The sequence below is a fragment of the Dendrobates tinctorius genome, unplaced genomic scaffold, assembly GCF_039654945.1.
Source record: "Dendrobates tinctorius isolate UK_male_01 unplaced genomic scaffold, ASM3965494v1 ptg000304l, whole genome shotgun sequence".
NCBI lineage: Eukaryota > Metazoa > Chordata > Amphibia > Anura > Dendrobatidae > Dendrobates > Dendrobates tinctorius.
The window spans coordinates 942,476-963,426 of NW_027361971.1; the positions used below are offsets into that span (position 1 = coordinate 942,476).

The 20,951-nt window shown below is 44.4% G+C and overlaps 1 protein-coding gene across 1 annotated transcript; it reads left to right on the plus strand.

The window, feature by feature from the left end:
- Window positions 1-730: 730 nt before the first annotated feature.
- LOC141073522 (acidic mammalian chitinase-like) lies at window positions 731-15,817 on the plus strand. Its single transcript, XM_073560787.1, has 11 exons — window positions 731-755; window positions 852-881; window positions 1,236-1,437; window positions 4,418-4,474; window positions 5,139-5,310; window positions 5,726-5,850; window positions 9,892-10,015; window positions 10,117-10,302; window positions 14,971-15,087; window positions 15,181-15,322; window positions 15,543-15,817. The coding sequence occupies exons 1-11, from the start codon at window positions 731-733 to the stop codon at window positions 15,815-15,817; spliced, it is 1,455 nt and encodes a 484-aa protein (XP_073416888.1).
- Window positions 15,818-20,951: the final 5,134 nt, after the last annotated feature.

Genomic DNA, 20,951 nt, shown 5'->3' on the forward strand with positions numbered 1-20,951 from the left:
ACCTGAATTTAGAATCAATATAAAACAAAATATATCACAAAATATTACTCAGAATCATGAGGATTTGTTGAAGCATTGAGATATTGCTACATAAAGTGACACTACTCAGATTTGAACAATTTGGCATGGTCAGTAAGGGGAAAAATGTAAACAGAATTATGGCCTGTAACAGCTCAACATACATAAATATGTCATAGTCTTAACATTAAGCTGCACACATGTACTCAGCCATCTGTTATAAATATATAACATGACCAGTAAGCTAATGTTACTAGACAAACACTTGGGACATTCTCTATCTCTGTCATACTGAGGCACCGTCATGTCAATATATGGAATGTTTCTGTATATACAACCTGCTGCGCTCTTGGTGGTTGCTTATTTTACCTACCCTTTATTCTGAGTCTTTACTTTTACATAGGTACAATCCTTGAAGGGTACTTTCTATTTTATAACTAATGATTACTCTCCTCCCAGTATGATTTTAGTAACTCAAATACTTTTAGTGCCCAATGGAATATTTGTATTGAGTTGCATCCAATTTAACTTCTGTGTGCTAAAATCACCTTATGGCCTGAAATACAAAAGTGTTACCTAACACGTACAGGTAACTGTATCTTTTCTTTATCTTTGATATCAGTTGTAGAACGCGTGTCTGGGACAAAGTGAAGGTGACAGATACCTATATAAGAGGGCTACACCTGTCTATGGATTTATTTCAGGAATCAAGATGAACAAATTCCTTCTCGTCACCTGTGAGTTTCTTCCAATTTTACTATAACTGTCACTGAGCATGGTAAAAGTGGCTTATGTTATTCGCTTTATCTATTCGCCCCATCTATTTTCTGCAGGTTTCACCTTCCTGCTGCATGTGCAGTTAGGTAAGTCCATGTTATTCCACAGATCTCCTTCTCTATTATCAGATCACTCTGAGGTCAGGTCTTTTTCTTGTGAAAGCTACTACATTTTCTGTATGGCTGAGTCCCATCAAAATGAGCAAGATCTAGCACCTGATCGATCACACACTCCAGGCATGATGGAGTAAGGTTCTAATGCTCTCATAGCAGGACCATAGTACTAGTCTTCAGAGAGACAAATACCGTAGATTTTTGTGCATTCATACAGATGCAGTGATATACTGTATGTTTAGGTATTTATGTGGTTTTTACATAGTATTTTATTGTTTTTGTTGTACTAATTTATTTAATTGATTATTATAATGTTCTCCTTGCCAGGCTCATCTGTCAAGTTGGTTTGTTACTTTACCAATTGGGCTCAGTACTACCCTAGTCCCGCCACATATATACCTGATAATGTTGATCCATGCATGTGTACTCATGTGATTTATGCTTTTGCCACAATGACCAACAACCAGATCAAGACATTTGAGTGGAACGATCCGCAACTCTATGCTTCCTTAAATTCCCTCAAGAAGTAGTGAGTACCTTTATTCCGTAATTGCTTTCAGGTCTCGAGTCCCATTTGAAGGTGTATTTATTTGGGAATCACTGATGATTACTTTATTATGTGATTATGTCATTTAATCAGTCGGGATATGGGGGGTTAACAATAAATTGAGTATATTAAGAGTTGATCAATCCTAGGATTATCCATGACAGTTGCTCATTAGCCATTTGTTAACCATATTATATAAGAACCAAGGGGTCTTTTGTCATCTTATTTGTTTTATTCTGTTCTCCTGGATATGAAAACAGGCCAGCACCAGAATAGACATCGTTTTATTACTCCAGAGAGTGAAAAAAGAAAACAAATTGTATTGTGTCGAAAGAATGCAAAACATATCTGTGTATCTGTCTATCCAGGGCTGCAAATCTGGCCCATACAATGGGTGTGTGTCTGGGGAAGGGATTGCATAATGGCAATGGAAAGTGATCTCAGAGGGGTATTGTGGGAGACTGATGGGTACTGGCACTGTAGGGAGCCAAAAGGGATAATATGTGAAGTGTAGGAAAAAGTTTAAAAAAAAATTGCACTACAGTTGCTGCTTATACATTGCAGCAAAACAGTGAGAGTGCTGAAGCTTCTGGCCCTGCAGGCTCTAGTATCTGTCACACAAGGCAGGCCTCGATGGACCCTCTGCCTCCCACACATGACAGGCCTTGATGGACCCTCTGCCTCTCACACATGGCAGGCCTCGATGAACCCTCTGCCTCTCACACATGGCAGGCCTCGATGGACCCTCTGCCTCTCACACATGGCAGGCCTTGATGGACCCTCTGCCTCTCACACATGGCAGGCCTCGATGAACCCTCTGCCTCTCACACATGGCAGGCCTCGATGGACCCTCTGCCTCTCACACATGGCAGGCCTTGATGGACCCTCTGCCTCTCACACATGGCAGGCCTTGATGGACCCTCTGCCTCTCACACATGGCAGGCCTTGATGGACCCTCTGCCTCTCACACATGGCAGGCCTCGATGGACCCTCTGCCTCTCGCACATGGCAGGCCTCAATGGATCCTCTGCCTCTCACACATGGCAGGCCTCGCTGGACTCTCTGCCTCTCACACATGGCAGGCCTCGCTGGACTCTCTGCCTCTCACACATGGCAGGCCTCGATGGACCCTCTGTCTCTCACACATGGCAGGCCTCAATGGATCCTCTGCCTCTCACACATGGCAGGCCTCGCTGGACTCTCTGCCTCTCACACATGGCAGGCCTCGCTGGACTCTCTGCCTCTCACACATGGCAGGCCTCGATGGACCCTCTGTCTCTCACACTTGGCAGGCCTCAATGGATCCTCTGCCTCTCACACATGGCAGGCCTCAATGGATTCTCTGCCTCTCACACATGGCAGGCCTCAATGGATTCTCTGCCTCTCACACATGGCCGGCCTCGATGGACTGTTGGCTTTCTCCTCATAAGCAGCACACGTGTCATTTCTCAATTAATTCAGATTACCGTCCACAAAATGATTCCAGACTTCCAACCAGATCCCAAAATGATTCTTGTTTATATGAACCTTGACATCTCTGAGAGTAATGTAATTTGTTTTAGACATGTTTATTTGTCTCTAGTCTGTAGGTTAACAAGTGCTATCAATTTTCATTATGCCTATAAAAGGGACTTTTATGGGCATAAACTCTGGTATTTATGGGAGTAATTCAAACTGTCTTAAACATGTCTTTATTACTCCAATCTCCAGACTAACAAATATTAATTATTACCATGCTTATATATGAGATATGTATGGGACTCTTGCATGTCTGAACCTGGGTATTTTTTATAGTAATGGAATTTGATAAAGAAATGTCTCATTAATTCCAACGTGTAGTCTAACAAGTATTACCAATAATCATTATGTCTATTTCACTATATACTGTATAGCCCTTTGTATAGTTGGTTTACTGATGCTATAACTAAGGGCCGCAGTGACATGAAATGTGTAAGGGTAAGTGCACACTTTGCAGATTCTGCTGCGGATCCGCAGCGGATTTGGCCCTGCGTATCTGCAGCAGTTTCTGCTGCGTTGTACAGTACCATTTTAGTCAATCTAAAATTGAAAACGCAGTGCAGACATTTTGGATTTTTCCGCGCGGATTTGCTGTGGATTTAAATCCACAGCATGTCAATTCTTTGTGTGGACTCTGCAGCGATTTGGCACTTGCTCCATGACAGGTGTCAAACCACAGGGGAAAACCGCTGGCTAATCAGCATTAAATCCGCAGATAAACTGAAGGTCATTGGACCTGCGGACTTACCTGCGGATTTTGACAAATCTGCACGGAAAAATCGCAGCAGAATCCGCAACGTGTGCACACACCCTAAGGGTGTGTGCATACGCTGCGGATTCTGCTGCGGATCCGCAGCGGTTTTGGTCCCGTGGTGTACAGTACCATTATAATCAATGGAAATCGAAATCCGCAGTGCACACGGTGCGTAATTTTCCGTGCGGATTTGCTGCGGTTTCAGAACCACAGCATGTCAATTCTTTGTGCGGATTCCGCTGCGGTTTGGCACCTGTTCCATTTGACACCCTTCTTTTATGGTGCTTTCATGGTCGATAGATTTTTATTAAAGATATTACTAAAAATACATGTGTTTTACCACACATAGATGCTGGCTCCTCTACTTTTTCTGTCAGACAGTCTCCTTCGCTTTTGGCTGCAAAGGAAGGGTAGCAGTGGCTGGAGGCAAGGGGCAATTTGGCCAGGCCACATAAAGATAAATGGGCACAGTGGGAGGGGGAACATAAGTGAGATGGCACACAGTAGGTGACAGCGTGTGGTCGGAGAAAATGTCAGGTGAGGAAAATATCTTAGGTTTGTAACAGTGGTATGGAGTCACATGACTAATAGTTATTGCAGTGCAGCTTCAGAAGCCTTGTGTTCACAGACTTGCATAGTCCTATATTATTATTAACTTTATGTAACGTGCATTATTTTTATTGTTTATAGCAACAGTGAACTGAAAACTCTTCTCTCTGTTGGTGGCTATAACTATGGAACTTCTGGGTAATAGTAAAACACAATTCTTTTCTCATTGTCTATTCTAATGTATATTCAGTCCCTCCCCAAAGGTGCGTCATAGGCGCCTTATTCAGCCTGTAAGACTATGCTCTATGATGACGATGGGCAAGCACCCCAAAAGTGTCTGTTTATGAGTTTCATGGCTTGGGATTCATCCCTGGCCATGGATACATCTTGTTAAAGCTTCTTACATTGACTTATAAATAGCTAGTTCCATTTAGCTGAAACAATCTTACCTTGCAGCACTGGGGTAATGGGTTCAAATCCCACCAAGGACAACATCACAACATCTGCAAGGAGTTTGTACATTCTCCCTGTGATTGTGTGGGCTTCCTCCCACATTCCAAAGACATACTGATAGGGAATTTAGATTGTGAGCCCCATTGGGGAAAGTGATGATGTAGGGAAAGTAGACTGACCTGTGGACCTGTCTGCAGTGGGTAGGTAAAGATATAATATTCTTGACATGGGCTGCTGTATATGAATGTGGGAGACAGCTAGTGACAGTAGAGGATCGTGAAGTACTGGGTAGCCCAGTGATATGCGAATTTGCCAAGTTCAGAAAATTCAAAAAAAACATCTAAACATATTCAATATGCATCAACTGTTTTGCTCATCTCTAATTTTAAGGATTTCTTTCTTCCTACAGGTTTAATGCCATGGTATCCAGTTCAGCGAACCGTCAGACATTCATCACCTCTGTCATTACATTTCTAAGACAGTATGGGTTTGATGGCTTGGACATTGACTGGGAGTATCCTGGTGACTCAGACAGAGGCAGCCCACCACAAACTCAGCAACAGTTTTCTGTCTTGTTACAGGTGAAATTGTTTGTTGTCTGCACCTATGGGATTTACACTTGTGTTACACGTGTATTAAGTATTTTGACAAGGCAAACAAAAATTATTGTAATGAAAAAGTAAAAAATAGGAACACATTGAACGACAATACTACCATGCAATATGTTAATGAAGGTGCAATATATTGTACCTATAGGGCAGCACGGTGGCTCAGTGGTTCGAATCCCACCAAGGACAACATCTGCAAGGAGTTTGTATGTTCTCCCCGTGTTTGCGTGGGTTTCCTCCCACACTCCAAAGACATACTGATAGGGAATATAGATTGTGAGCCCCATTGGGGACAGTGATGAAAAATGTGTGCAAACTGTAAACGCTGCGGAATATGTTAGCGCTATATAAAGAATATTATTATTTACCTTATATTTTTGCTTTTTAGGAAATGAATGCGGCATTTGTGCAGGAAGGTAGTCAAACCAATAGACCTCGTCTGCTCATGTCTGCTGCTGTGTCTGCTGGCAAGCCCACCATTGAAAATGGATATCAAATTCCACAACTATCTCAGTATGTTTTTTCCCAAAAATAAGTCACTAATCAGGTTCTGTGCAAATGTTGTCAATGTCTATTCATACAAATAGAACACCATACTTGTTTATAGTTTGTGTTATTCCATCTCAGCCCTATTCTTGAGAATTAGCCAATACTTAGCACAATCATCTATTTTGCAGTATGCATTTTAATTCCATAGTCAGATAACTAATTAGATGTTAAAGAATATGTGCTGTTAAAGTGGCCAGTTTTTGTTCTTATTCTATCACTGTCATTCCCCTGAATATTTACCATATATACTCTTGTATAAGCCGAACCGAGTATAAGCCGACCCCCCTAATTTTGCCACAAAAAACTGGGAAAACTTATTGACTTGTGTATAAGCCTAGGATGGAAAATGCAGCAGCTACTGGTATATTTTAAAAATAAAATTAGATAGTAATAAAAGTAAAATTAATTGAGACATCAGTAGGTTAAATGTTTTTGAATATTCATATTGAATTAGGAGCCCCATATAATGCTCCATGCAGTTCATGATGGCCCCATAAGATGCTCCATACAAAATACGCCCCATATAATGCTGCACAAAGGTTAATGATGGCCCCATAAGATGCTCCATAGAATAATATGCCCCATATAATGCTCCATAAAGGTTGTGGCCCCTTAAGATGCTCCATAGAATATGCCCCATAAGATGCTCCATAGATTATGCCCCCATAAGATGCTCCATAGATTATTTCCCCATAAGATGCTCCATAAAATGCTCCATAGGTTATGCCCCATAAGATGCTCCATAGATTATGCCCCCATATGCTGTTCCATAGAATATGCCCCCATATGCTGCTCCACAGAATATGCCACATATGCTGCCCCCATGTGCTGCTCCATAGAATATGCCCCCATATGCTGCTCCATAGAATATGCCCCCATATGCTGCTGCATAGAAAATGCCCCCATATGCTGCCCCATAGAATATGCCCCCATATGCTGCTCCATAGATTATGCCTCCAAATGATGCTCCATAGATTATGCCACCATAGGCTGCCACCATATGCTGCTCCATAGAATATGCCCCCATATGCTGCTCCATAGAATATTCCCCTATATGTTGCTCCATAGAATATGCCCCCATATGCTGCCCCATAGAACATGCCCCCATATGCTGCCCAATAGAATATGCCCCCATATGCTGCTCCATAGAATATGCCCCCATATGCTGCCCCATAGACTATGCCCCCATATGCTGCCCCCATATTATGCTCCATATATTATGCCCCCATATGCTGCTGCAAAAAAAATGCCATACTCACCCCTCCTCGCTGGGGGCCAGGTGCCAGTGTCACCCCTCGCTCAGGACCCGGCACCTGAGATATTCACCTGTCCTGGGTCCATCGCTGCTCACCGCTGTCTGCTGCATCCTGTGTCAGTGACTGTTCAGCCAGCAGAGGGCGCAGCATGCACTAACCACGTCATCGCACCCTCTGCTGGCTAAACGTCACTGACACAGGATGCAGCAGACAGCAGTGAGCACCGTGGGAACGGGGACAGGTGAATCTCGAATATACTTACCCCCTCCTGGCGCGGTCTCTGCATCCTGGGCTTCTCCTACGGTCTCCCTTCCTTCCCTCAGCGGTCATGTGGTACCGCTCATTAAACTCATAAATATGTGCATATTCATGAGTTTCATGAGCGGTACCACGTGACCGCTGAAGGAAGGAAGGGCGACCATAGGAGAAGCGGGGGTAGCTGCAGAGATGCATCAGGGGGGTCAGTATGATCTCTGACACCCCCGCTCCCCCTCCCCTGCCGACCTCCAGGTATATGACTCATGTATAAGCCGAGAGGGGGACTTTCAACCCAAAAAAATGGGCTGAAAATCAAGGCTTATACACGAGTATATATGGTAGTTGTTTTTTTTTATCTACAATAAGGTCCTAGTTATATGGACCTTTTTATATAGTACTAATTTTTATGGTCTTTACCAAATGGGTCTTGCTTACAGTATAAGAATGTAGATTAGCCTAAAGACACCCCCAGAAAATCTTGTGAGCCACTCCCCCTCGCAGGATTCTCTGGGGGGATATCTTTAGACTACTCTATTATTACGCTTTATTACCTTGCGAGCATTGCCCCTTTGGTAAAGAGCAGTGATGAGTGAGTATACTCGTTGCTCGGGTTTCCCCGAGCATGTGGAACGCCCTCGCACCCACGGCGGCAAGGTACTCGGAGGCAGGCCCGTGGATTTCAATGGGAGATGTCACGGTAGCTGTGACCCGGTCCGTGGCCCTCGGTGTCCATTGTAAAAGGGAGGATGATGAGCGTGTGGATGATGATTATTAAAGTTTATAAGTGGATGATACGTGACGCCACCAGTGGTGTTCGGCAATGAAGGTGTTAAGCTGACGCTGCAGACAGATCCTCTGGGACAGATGGTGTGGTGCAGCAATGATGTTGTGGCCCTCCACAGGTAGGGCTGTAGTCCCAGGGCAGTGTAGATGAAGAGCTAGTGAGGAGAGCGTAATGGTGCAGTGTTAAGCACAGAGATGTAGCAGTGCTGAGTGGGTTGGCGCAGGAATAAGCGGAGGACACCAGAGCATGTAGTTCCAAAGCTTTACTCACAGTCTGTTGTGCATACAGGTGCCCACCTCGGTGCTGTGTCCTCCAGGTCAGGAGCTCAGCCAACTTCCAGGCAAGATGAAGTACTCCGTTCCAACACTACGCCAACATGTGCCTTTCCTGAACGTCTCCCTTCTAGCGCCTTTTTGAAGTACTCACAGTACTGAGTTACACTGGAGTTCCTCCTTTCAGATATTCTTAGAACTCTACTTGTACGGCAGACAGCTGTAGCCTGCTTTGGGGACTCCTTGCTACTAAGTCCCGGCTCACTCACGTTGCTGTTGTGCCCCCAAGTCTTGTGTGGGAATAAAGTGGTGACAACTTCTATTCCTCCGGTGTCTGCTGCAGGACCATTAGTATCCACACAACCTCGGGGACTGGACCCCGGCCATGCGCTTAGAACTTGAGGAAGGGCTCTGCTCTAACCCTAATCCTTAGTTCTCTTCTTCTCCTTACGTTCCATACAAAACTATCTTTCTTATGGAGAATTAGGCTTTCCGAATATCTCTTTCCTGTGCCAGCAGACAGAGGTTACTGAGGTCTACTGCTGCACTTCCTTCCATCCATCCCACTCAGGGGATCTTCTCTCACAGACTAACCCAGTCCTAATAATCTCCCGCTCTCTTGTGCAGACTAAGCTCCACCCCCCTCCCAGCACTCTTCGTGTTCCAAGCAGGGAGCCACCAAAGGTGCTTTGCTGCACTACTACTGTATGTTGTGTGGGATGCAGGTGTTGGAGTGTGGTCAGGTGTCTCCACCTTACCTGGATGGTGGGGTACCACACCTCAGGAGGAGGTGCAGTACCTCTGTGGCGACTGAACCCTCAGGGGCGCCACACATGCTCAGTTGTCCTCCGAGTATTTTGGCATGCTCGGAGATTTCGTTTTCGTCATCTCAGCTGCATGATTTGCGGCTGCTAGTCAGGCTGAATACATGTGGGAATTCCCTAGCAAACAGGCACTCCACAGATTTATTCAAGCTGTGTAGCAGCCACAAATCATGCAGTTGAGGAGATGAAAACAAAATCTCTGAGCACGCCAAAATACTCCGAGGACACCCGAGCATGCTTGGGGAAACCTGAGCAACAATGCTATTCGCTCATCACTAGTAAAGAGTAAAGACCATAACAATGAACACTAAATTGAAATGCCTGTATCTATGGAGCTGTACGGGTGGATGTAAAAAACTAAATAAAGAAAAACAGCATATTCAGGGGAATAGCGGAGATAAAATAATAGCAAAAACCAGCCACTTTTGACAGGTCCTCTCTAAATGAATAATAACACATGCCAATGTTAGCTTAATGCACAATGTAAGAGAACAGCTCAGAAACCGTCATTAGGATGTGACTTTCTTTCTTTTTATTCGATCCTACAATTTTTTACCTTTGGTGTAGGTAATTGTGTGCAGTTTTTCTTCATTGTTCCATTTTGTCTCCAGGTACTTGGATCTTATTAATGTAATGACATATGATTTGCGAGGATCATGGGAGGGATTTACAGGAGAGAATAGCCCGCTTTACCAGGGCCCAGCTGATCAGGGTGGTTATATCTATTTCAATGTGGTATGTTGTCTTTATGTTTCTCTTTCTAGTTTATGTATGTGCTCATTCATTAAGAATCTATAAACTGAATTGTCACATTTTCATCTGTTCTGATATTTTAGGATTATGCCCTAAATTATTGGAAAAATAATGGCGCTGCACCCGAAAAGCTCATGGTTGGATTTCCAGCCTATGGACGAACCTTTACACTCTCTAACCCCTCTAACAATGGATTGGGTGCTCCAACATCTGGTGGAGCTCCCGCGGCACCATATACACAGCAGGCTGGATTTATGGCATATTTTGAGGTAACCCATTTTATCACCATGTTTTGTATACTGATTTTCCTTTTAGGTTAAGTTTAATAAGAAGTATAAATGGAGGTGTCTAATTTCACAGAATTTTTTGATCTGCATAATCTTCCTATAGAAACACTAATATGTCTGAATAAACTATGAATGACACTTTATCTTGAATTGAAGTGTTTCATTTATGAATTCAAGTGATGAAAAATAAAATAAGCAAGTTTTTTCTACACCAATAAAAACCATTAATAGGTGAAGTTAAGAACAATAGAGAGGTTGTTCAATAAAATAAAGTGGGCCATAGGTAGCTGATGCATGAAAATGTATTACTTACCCATTAAAGCCCCTGCCACTTTAAAAGGTAAGTTCTTTGACAGTGCTGCAGTGGAGATGCCCTTCCTACACCACATGATTGCTATAGCCAGGGAACACTGAAGAGCTGCAGAGAAACACCACTAAAGCGGTAGGAGCTTCTTTGGGTAAATAATAGTTTATCATATTTTATTTTCAAGCATGGATTTGTTGGATAGACAGCCCCTTTATTTATTTTGTGGTGCTGGCACATGTCAACAAGTAGGTTATGTTAGAAAGTAATCAGTTCTTAAGGTTCCCATACACATTAGACTAAAGTTGTCTTAACCAGCTGATATCAATGGGTTCGGGTAATGGTCTAATTTTTCTAGAGGCGCCGGACAACTGGTAGTTGGGAGAAATGTGAGTCGCTCATGTCCAATTTTGGACTGTCGATAGCATTGTTCTCCCTGAGATATGCTGCCAGTCAACGTGTCAGTTTGTGGCTTACTCATTGAGAACACAGGAGTGGTCAGCCGAACGAGTGCTTCAGTGTATGGGAGAGACGGGTGACCACCACTGGCCAAAACATTGTTTGGCTGACAGCTATCTATTGTGTATTGCCAACTTTAAAGTTGATGTATTGGAAATAGAAAATACTGACAAGCATAAATATCTGAGAGCTGTTATGAAAAGTAATTATGATTGTTAGATCACTGCGTTAGGGTATGTGCACACGCTACGGATTCTGCTGCGGATCCGCAGCGGATTTGGCCTCTGTGGATCTGCAGCAGTTCTGTAGACAGTGTACAGTACAATGTTAGTCTATGGTATTTACAATCCGCTGTGCACATGCTGTGGATTTTCAACTGCGGAAAAGCTGCGGTTTTGAATCCGCACAAATAAATGACATGTCAATTCTTTCTGCGGACTCCGCTGCGGTTTACCACCTATTCCATTGTCCAGGTGTCAAACCGCAGGGGAAAACCACAGGCCAATCCGCAGGTAAAACCGCAGGTGTCACGTTCGCGCCTTGGCTGAATGGCGCGAGCCGGGGGGTTGTGGCCCCACTGTGCAACAAACCAGACAACCCTGGAAGGTGCGTGACTACGACAGCTACCTCGGTCTTCGCTGGAGCCTCTAATGGTGAGGTCAGGCTTGTGCGGCCGATAGCTGTCGGGTGCCACTCCAGGGGGTGTCTGGCTGTGGCTGCTGATCCCACTCGGGGACAAGTCACTTGGACAGGTGTGACTGACAGGCAGGCTGACACACAGGGCTAGCAGACATGGCTGAGACACAGGGCAAGCAGGCACAGTTGAGACACAGGGCAAGAAAGCACGGCTGAGACACAGGGCAAGCAGGCACGGCTTGGTACACTGGCAGGCGGGCACGGCTTGGAGACACAGGGTAGGCGGGTACGACCTGGAGACACAGGGCAGGCGGGCACGGCCTGAAGACACAGGGCAGGTGGGCACGGCTTGGAGACACAGGACAAGCGGGCAAGGCTTGGAGACACAGGATAGGCGGGCACGGCTTGGAGACACAGGACAGGCGGGCAAGGCTTGGAGACACAGGACAGGCGGACACGGCTTGGAGACACAGGACAGGCGGGCACGGCTTGGAGATACAGGACAAGCAGGAGTGGTATTTGAGGGAACAGGTAGAGACCTGTTCACACAGCAGGTACCAGTACTGATACAGGCAGGAAGGAGTGGAATATGAAGGAACAGGTTTGGACCTGTTCACACAGGAGGTGCAGGTATGGATGCAGGCAGGAAGGAGTGGAATATGAAGGAACAGGTTTGGACCTGTTCACACAGGAGGAGCAGGTATTGATACAGGCAGGAGTGCGGAGTAGACAGAGCCGCAGGAGTGCAGAGTAGGCAGAGCTGCAGGAGTGCAGAGTAGGCGGAGCTGCAGGAGTGCAGAGTAGGCGGAGCCACAGGAGTGCAGAGTAGGCGGAGCCGCAGGAGTGTGGAGTAGGCGGAGCCGCAAGGTCTGCCGAGAGAAGCTGCAGCAAGAGGTTCTGCAGCGGCAGCAGGAGCGGAGCAAAGCTGAACCACAAGGTCTATGGAGAGAAGCTGCAGCAGGAGGTTCTGCAGCAGCAGAGCAAAGATGAACCACAAGGTCTGTGGAGAGAAGCTGCAGCAAGAGGTTCTGCAGCAGCAGGAATGAAGCAGGCAGAGCTGCAAGGGTGCAGCGGCACAGACAGAGCTGCAAGGGTGCAGAGGCTCAGACAGAGCTGCAAGGGTGCAGAGGCCCAGACAGAGCTGCAAGGGTGCAGAGGCTCAGACAGAGCTGCAAGGGTGCAGAGGCTCAGACAGAGCTGCAAGGGTGCAGAGGCTCAGACAGAGCTGCAAGGGTGCAGAGGCTCAGACAGGGAGGACACAGGGAAAGATACAGCAGGGAAAGGAACCACAGACAAGGAGACTAACAGACAGAGGAAAGATGGAGTTCAGACAGAGGAACAGTACAAGACAAGTTACAGGGACCGAAGGATACAGGGACCAGGATATACTGCCTCCTGGAGAGCTAGCTGAGAAGTACCAGGCAAGTACTCAGACAAGGCTAGGACAAGACAGGGACCAGGATGTAAGCCTCCTGGTGGGCACTCAGAGTGTACAAGAAAAGCCTCTCAAGGAAGGCAAGACAAAGGACAGGGCCTGGCTTCCTCAGTAGCAAGGCACTACCTGAGTAGAGACATTGGACAGGCAATGTTCCGTGGGTGTGGCGGATCTAAATAGTCGAGGGCTCTAGGTAATTGGTCAGGGACAGATTGAACATGTGCACCCTGACTGCATAAGAACCAGAGAGTTCTGGCGCCGCCCCCCTATACACACATAGCCAGGAAGCATACAGGAGAACAGAGACACAGAGCACAGAGCATAGGACTGCCAGCAAACAGAATTCACAGCTTGACCCGGAGCAGTGAGTATGTTGGTGTTCGGGGGAAGGGAGGCCATGCAGTGATGCCAGCAGGGTTGTTACAGCAGGTCAATTTACCTGCGGTTTTACCTGCGGATCCACACGGAAAATCCGCAGGTGAATCTGCAGCGTGTGCACATTGTATGGTGTTCTCAGCATGTTGTGGTTACTAGCTACCAAATGTGATCCAAAGAACGACGATAAGCTATCAGTTTATTGAACTGAGGCACATGAGAACCGAAGGCTAACTTGTCTGGTCCAATCCCACAGAGTGTGATGCTCTGGACAATGCTTAGCTAGGAAACTTTGGGTCCTAAAATTCATGCAGATGTTAATTTTAAATGCACCACCTTCCAAAATATTGTTACAGACCTACAGCATCTCATCAGTCATTGGTCCTTTTTAGCTGGATAGGATTCACTGCAACAATGTAAAATTTGTTTTCAGTAGTTTGAGAAATGAGACAAATAGTTTAACGTGTTGACATGGTCATCTTTTGGGATGAGCTGGAAAACAGGTCCAATCTGTGGAGATCTCAGATGTCAAATTACCAGATTTGAAAGATCTCCAGCAGATACCACATAACACCTAAGTTTCAGGCTTCCACTTTCCTAGCAAAATTAGGACACACGGAATTCAACTTCCCTCCTGCTTTGAAGTTGCAGAGTGTGAATATTTAAAGAAATGCTGTTATTATGGTGCTGTGCTGTTATTGCAGATCAATGTATTCACAGACACATAATTATGCAGGTACACCAGCTACCTATATCACTTGAATCTTTGGTTTAGTGTTCACAGACTACCACTTTGATTTTCAATGTGCATCCAATCCAATTTTGGTTATGCCTCTTTGTGGAATCAGATGTGCACTCTCTGACCACCATTCCCTACACTATAAAAGCATAAAATGGTGCTATTTGGCTGGCCCTCCTCTTTTATCCAGGCTGTGATAGTTTCCCCTGATTAGCAGCTCTAGACTATGTGAGATGAAAGCAGCAGGGCAATACGAGGAAGCTCACCTGACTTCCTGGGGATCTGCCAATTTCATGAAATTTGACTCAAAATTGATTCTCTATGGGTCGCTTCTATCATCTCTATTTGCCTGTCATATAGTAATGCATGAGCTGGTCATGTATCCTAGCATAGATAAGAAGATTCAAGACCATGGACAATTTATATGCTAACCTCGGCTGAAACTGAAATGGTGGCTATTTGCTGTTATACAAACAGGAATAAAACTAATATTGCTAAGAAATGGTTAAGTAGAGTAGATATTTATTAATTTGTTAGGCTGATTATTCAGTTTTAAATGTTTTCTTTTAGTTTGAAATTCTGTTTTTTTTTATTATTTTTGCTCATATTGAATTTTAGCATCTTCATGCTCAATGCTTTTACAAGCTAAAATGAGCCAAGTTAATAAAAGGTGATCTTATTGTCCTTTCCATTCATTTTAAGATCTGTAGTTTCCTGGAAGGTGCTACAGAGGTTTGGAATAGCCCACAAGCCGTCCCCTATGCCTACAAAGGAAGTGATTGGATTGGGTATGACAACCAAAAGAGTTTCCAGATCAAGGTATGAAAATATACTGCAGGAAAACAAAAATGATGTCTAAAGTCAAGTAAAATGAGCAGACATCATGTTTTTTTTGTTCCTTTTTGTTCATAGGCCGAGTGGCTTCTGAAGAATAACTTTGGAGGCGCTATGGTGTGGGCCCTTCCTTTGGATGACTTTAGTGGACATTTCTGTGGTCAAGGCAAATATCCCCTAATGAACGCATTGAAATCTGCTCTGGGTATCTCTTTTCCAAGTAAGTGCTTAAGTCTACCCTGAGTGCAGACTTACCCAAACTACAGAAACTATGGAAAAAAACTGACTAATTTAGTCTAGGACATTTTATACAAATCCTGGAAAATCTAGTAAGGTTGTTTTCCTATGGACCACATTATATGTAATTCACGAAGAGCAAGTCTCACTAATAAACATCATAGTCTATGTTAGTAATATTGTTACATTTATGTATTATACAGATTGTAAAACATCAACAGTACCAGAAGCACCAAACACCGCAGCGCCAAACACCGCAGCGCCAAACACCGCAGCACCCAACACCGCAGCACCAGCCACAGCTGCAAACGCTCAACAAGGTAGCAGCAGTTTCTGCGTTGGAAAATCAAATGGTCTGTATCCCAGCCCAACAAATAAAAGTCAGTTCTATAATTGCCTAAATGGAAAAACCTACCAGCAAACCTGTCAATCCAGCTTAGTGTTTGACACCAGCTGTTCTTGCTGTAACTGGCCATAAAGCAAAGAATGGGTTTGTCAATAAAAAATATTGCTAATTAAGGGCAAATAAACATATTGTACATATCAAACATATTGTGTCTTTTGTGTTCGTTTTTGTGTTTTGAATAATACAGTATGTGAATAAAGTATGATTAGCTTCTTTATAAAAAGATCCTATAAGCTGCTTTACTTGGTTCTTGTAATTTGTCCAGAGCCAATAGCAGAATTTATACTAAAAAAAACGCAATACAAGCAAAGTAATCATGGTATCCTCGTAAATAATTAGAAGGGATATCATAGTTTAATTGTACAGAAAGGCAAAAATAATCTTATTTGTACCATGTTCCATGAGATGCTGTATAATAGACATATAGACAATGCATTTATCAGATGGCATAATGCAATGCCACCACACAGATATATGCTGTGTCTACTATTGTGGTGTGGAACTATAAGGAGATGTACCAGCTCCTTGTACCCTGCTTTGTCATGGTAAGTAGAGATGAGCGAAATTGTTCAGAAAATGTTTGCCAATCTCAAATTCGACACAAACGTAACACATTCGGATTCGTGTTCACTTTCATGAGCATTTTTACTCAAAGTCGGCAAAATTCGGTCACAGTTCTGTAAAATATCGTGTTTCTACTAATGCTTTTGTTATTACTTTGGCTAGCTAGCATAATAGTGCTGTTTGATAAGCGGGGGGAATGGGGAGACGTGTTTGATGAGGTGAGGGGGCGTGGAGAAGGAAGCTAGAGATTGTGGAGAGGGTGGAAGAGCGCACACTCTGTAGTTGCTTCCTGATGAAGAAGTAATTATAACATTAAAATGCATTGAATAAAACAAAATTCTTTCATCATTTTTTGTCTGGATTGACATCTTCATATTTCCAACAGCGCGGAACTAATCCACAGAAATCCTTCTGAGATTTCCACCTAAAAATTGTTAGTCCTAATATTGTGGTGCAGCCACGAGGCCCAATTAGGTGCTTCAAATCATTTGTGATAAAACTGTGTTTGAGTGGCAAATCAGAAGGCCAGATTTCCACTTAACAATCATTAGGCCTAATATTGTGGTATAGCCATGAAATCCAATTAGATACTACTAGTGATGAGCGAGCATGCTCGCCATTACTCGGTACTCGCCTGACCATCTCACTGCTCGAGATGCTTGGAGAACTCCGAGTATTTCTGGGGTTGCTCGAAGTTAGCTTGGGTCCCCTCCCTGCAGGTTTGGTGCTCTGTAGAGAGCCAATGAACACGTAGGGATTGTCTGCCACATATCATAATGAGGCAGCCATGTTGGTTGTGGCATTACAGTGATTGGCTGTATCAGACCTGGCACCGCCATGCTCGTCACAGTCTTCTCCGGAACGAGGCAGTGTAGGGAGAGGTGCTGCTGAGTTAGGGAGAGATTTCCTTGTTTCTTAGTTAGTGTAGGTATACCACAATATATTATACACATATCCATCTCATCTAGCAGTCCTTCTGAAGACTAATCCAGCTGTATAGAAATCAGTGCTAGGCAGGCAGGCAGTGTATGTAGCAGAAGTGACTCTAATGGCATTAGACGGGGAGGCCCAGGACTCCGTAATGTTGAGGCCCCTGGGACAGCGAAACAACTTCGTCAGGGTGTTAGAGATCTTAGAGGAGACCCATGGGGACCCGACTGATGTGGGAGAACTGAGAACCCGGATGTTTAGTCACATGCAGAAAGAGGGGAAACAGTGATGCAATATATGAATGTTTTTCAGGAATTGTTTGTAGCCATTGAGAGGAAGGATGGGGTCGGCGTGGGGACCGTGGACGTGACGTTACGTGACCTTTTAGTAACCGGGCTACGAGACACCCTGACGAAACAGGCTCTGCGAGAGCGGGTACGAGTGGACCCGCATCTGACCTTTTAGGAGATAGGAAAAGAGGCACGTGCTCAAGAACAAGAGGTGACAGTCCCTGTGGGGATGGCCCGGAGTATCGAGGCATCCGTAAGCGCCCTGGGTGAACCCCACTAGGTACAAGAGATGAGGCATTGAGGGTCCATTCCAATTCGGTCTGCTGCTTCTGCTTTTACAGATATTTCTAGACATAGCACCAGGTATCAGGAGCCAGGAATAATTTTTTTTTGCATTTTAATCTGATTAAAAAGCAATCCTGAGAACAGTTGGCACTGCAGAATACAGCCAGATCCTTTCCATATTAAAATCCATCTATTTAAAGCGAACCAGTCAGCTGTTTTGGCTGCTATAAGATGCAGCCTCTGCCTTTCATGGCTTATTTACAGCATTCTATAATGCTTAGGGTGCCGGTCAGGCATAAGTTCAGTAGCGTCAGTACTGGGGTAACTAGCTGCATGGCTTAGCATCTGTTTCGTTCATGTGTGCGGTTAGCACAGTTCAGTTACAGAGCAAGCTCAACCTTTATGCTTCCTCTCTGTGAAGATAACAGGGTATAGTACTTAGATTTCTTAGTGCAGTATCTCTCTGTGAAGTAACTGAGCTTGGTACTCAGTGTTCCGATCACACTGTGTGACGTTAACACAGTGTGTTTAAGGTTACGCTCGCTGTTTTGTTTCCGTCATTGTTCATACTAGCAGCAGGTTCATATCTGCTTGGTGGACCCCGGGTTGCGATTGCACTTTATTTTATATTTTATTTAATGCAATCCGCCCACACTAACAACCAGTTTGCTGTTAAAAATAGTTACCTACTTGCAGCTATTTAAATCTGTGGTTTGTCCGTCACACGGATCATATATAAGTGTGCTCCAAATTCTGCCATTTCTGGCCTCTATTTAAATTTTGTTGCAGTGTGTTAGTGAAGTTTTTGACATCAGTTTACTGTAAAAAATAGTTACCTACAGGCCAGCTATTTAAAACTGTGGTTTTCCATTACACGGATCACGTATAAGTTTGCTCCAAATTCAGCCATTTGTAGTGAACGTGGAAAATATTGTCTTCCATTTAAAATTGGCAAGGCACATGGCAAGGGATGGGGAACTGGACGTGATGTTGATTTTCCATGCAGAGGCCAAGGCCCAGCCTGTGGGCAAGCTGAAATTGTGCCATAACAAACATCCACATCTTCTCTCAAGACCTTCCTGTCCCAATTACTAGGGGACCACAGCACACCACTATTGAACCCAGAACAGTGTCAAAAGGTTGTTGGCTGGATAGCGGATAATGCTTCCAGTCACTTTGCCACCACCAGCACCACCCTGTCTTCCACACGGTCAAGTTTTAGTAGCCGTGAGTCTGGACCCCATATTCCTCACCCTGATCCTCCTTCCTCCCACCATGCCGAGTACCCGGAGACAACTGATCCCACATTTGGACACTCTGAAGAGCTGTTCACTTTTCATTTATAAATTTGGGCATCTCGCCCGGTCCACTTGAAGCCATGCAAGAGGAGATTGCATGTAGAGATGCTCAAATATTTGAACAGCCCCTGTCACATGAAGATGACAGTGGGAAAGTGTCACTAAAGGTGGACGATGATGAGACACAATTGCCAGAAAGTCAGGAGGAGGACCAGGGTGTGGAAGTGAAAGACGAGGTGGTGGATGATATAGTAACTGACCCAACCTGGCAGGAATACATGTGTAGAGCGAGGACAGCAGCACACATGGGGAGGGAGGCATAGCACCCCAACAGGTAGGAAGAAGCAGTGTGGTGGCCACAGACAGAAGGCGGGCAACCGTTCCCCGTAACACCAACACGACGGAAGTTACCAGTACAACTGTTAGGTCTTCCCGAGAATGGTTGTTTTTTAAAGACTCTGCCGAAAGCCCCAAAAATGCCAGTTGCACCACCTGCCAGGCCAGCATAAGCAGGTCTAGCAAAATTACCAGCCTGATCACCACCAGCATGATCAGGCACATGGCGGCAAAGCACCCGACTTTATGGACCAATTCCCAGCTTCTTCCGCTGCTGTGCGTGCAAGCCAATCTCCTGTCCATGGTGCATGCGAAGATGCCTCCTGACCAAAAATATAAGAGTAATTTCTGTAACCTAGTAGCAAAAAAAAAATCATACTATAAGGGGTTCAGGTGGCCAAAAGATACTATTTAACCTATAGAAAAACCACATAAACCAAGAAAAAAAATATTAAAATAATAAAGTAAATAAAGACAAATGTATAAACAGTGCAAATCAAAATAAACAACCGTTTATTAAAGACACTAAGGCTAGTTTCACACTTGCTTTTTTTTGCAGCGCGTTTTTCCCGCAAAAAAACGCATTAGAAAAACGCATACAAATGCATACAAACGCTGCGTTTTTTTCCAGCATTTTAATGCGCATGCAGGAAAAAAACGCAGCGTTTTTGCGCGTTTGTATGCGTTTTTTGTGCGTTTGCGTTTTTTTACAGATTTTGGAAAAACCCCACAAAAAAGAAAAAACAACCATTCAACAACACACAAGACCAATGGGACTTCATTGTGGGTGTGGTATGTTAATATATATAGACCCTGTCTACAGTATTCTTCACATTTGCTTGATTCTTCTCGTGACCATGGATCTGCGCTGGAAGAGTTTTCACTTCAACTTGGATTTGGACATCGCGATGGCTCAGGCGTATGCAGTTGCTTGCCATGAACAAAGGAAGAGAGAGAGGCAGCGAAGACGGCGGCGTATGTGGATACATCCGATTGTTGAACTCCGGGAGAGCCGTGGGGCATACCACACCCTCTACAGCGAGCTACAGGCAAACCCGGAGAAATTTACAGATTATATCCGGATGTCCCACGAAAGTTTCTTGGATTTGCTTGCTCGTGTCCAACAATCCATCCGGAGACAGGACACACAGCTCCGTCGTGCGATTCCTCCTGAGGAACGGCTACTGGTGACATTACGGTATGTTTTAAAAACCAAGGGGTGCGGTCTGATGGTTTTTTTTTAAATTTAGTATTCAAAACCTTGGGTAATTAGTTTTCGTGAATGTACTAATATTTTATTTTATAGTTTTTTAAAATAATATACATAAATATTAATTTTACTTCTTTGTCTGTTCACAGATTCCTGGCGACTGGAGAAACCCTATCTTCACTACACTTCCAGTACCGTATTGGAATCTCTACCTTGTCTGGAATTGTTGCTGACACCTGCCGGGCTCTCTGGAATGTTCTTTGCCCAGAATTTATGCCCCTGCCCACCGCTGA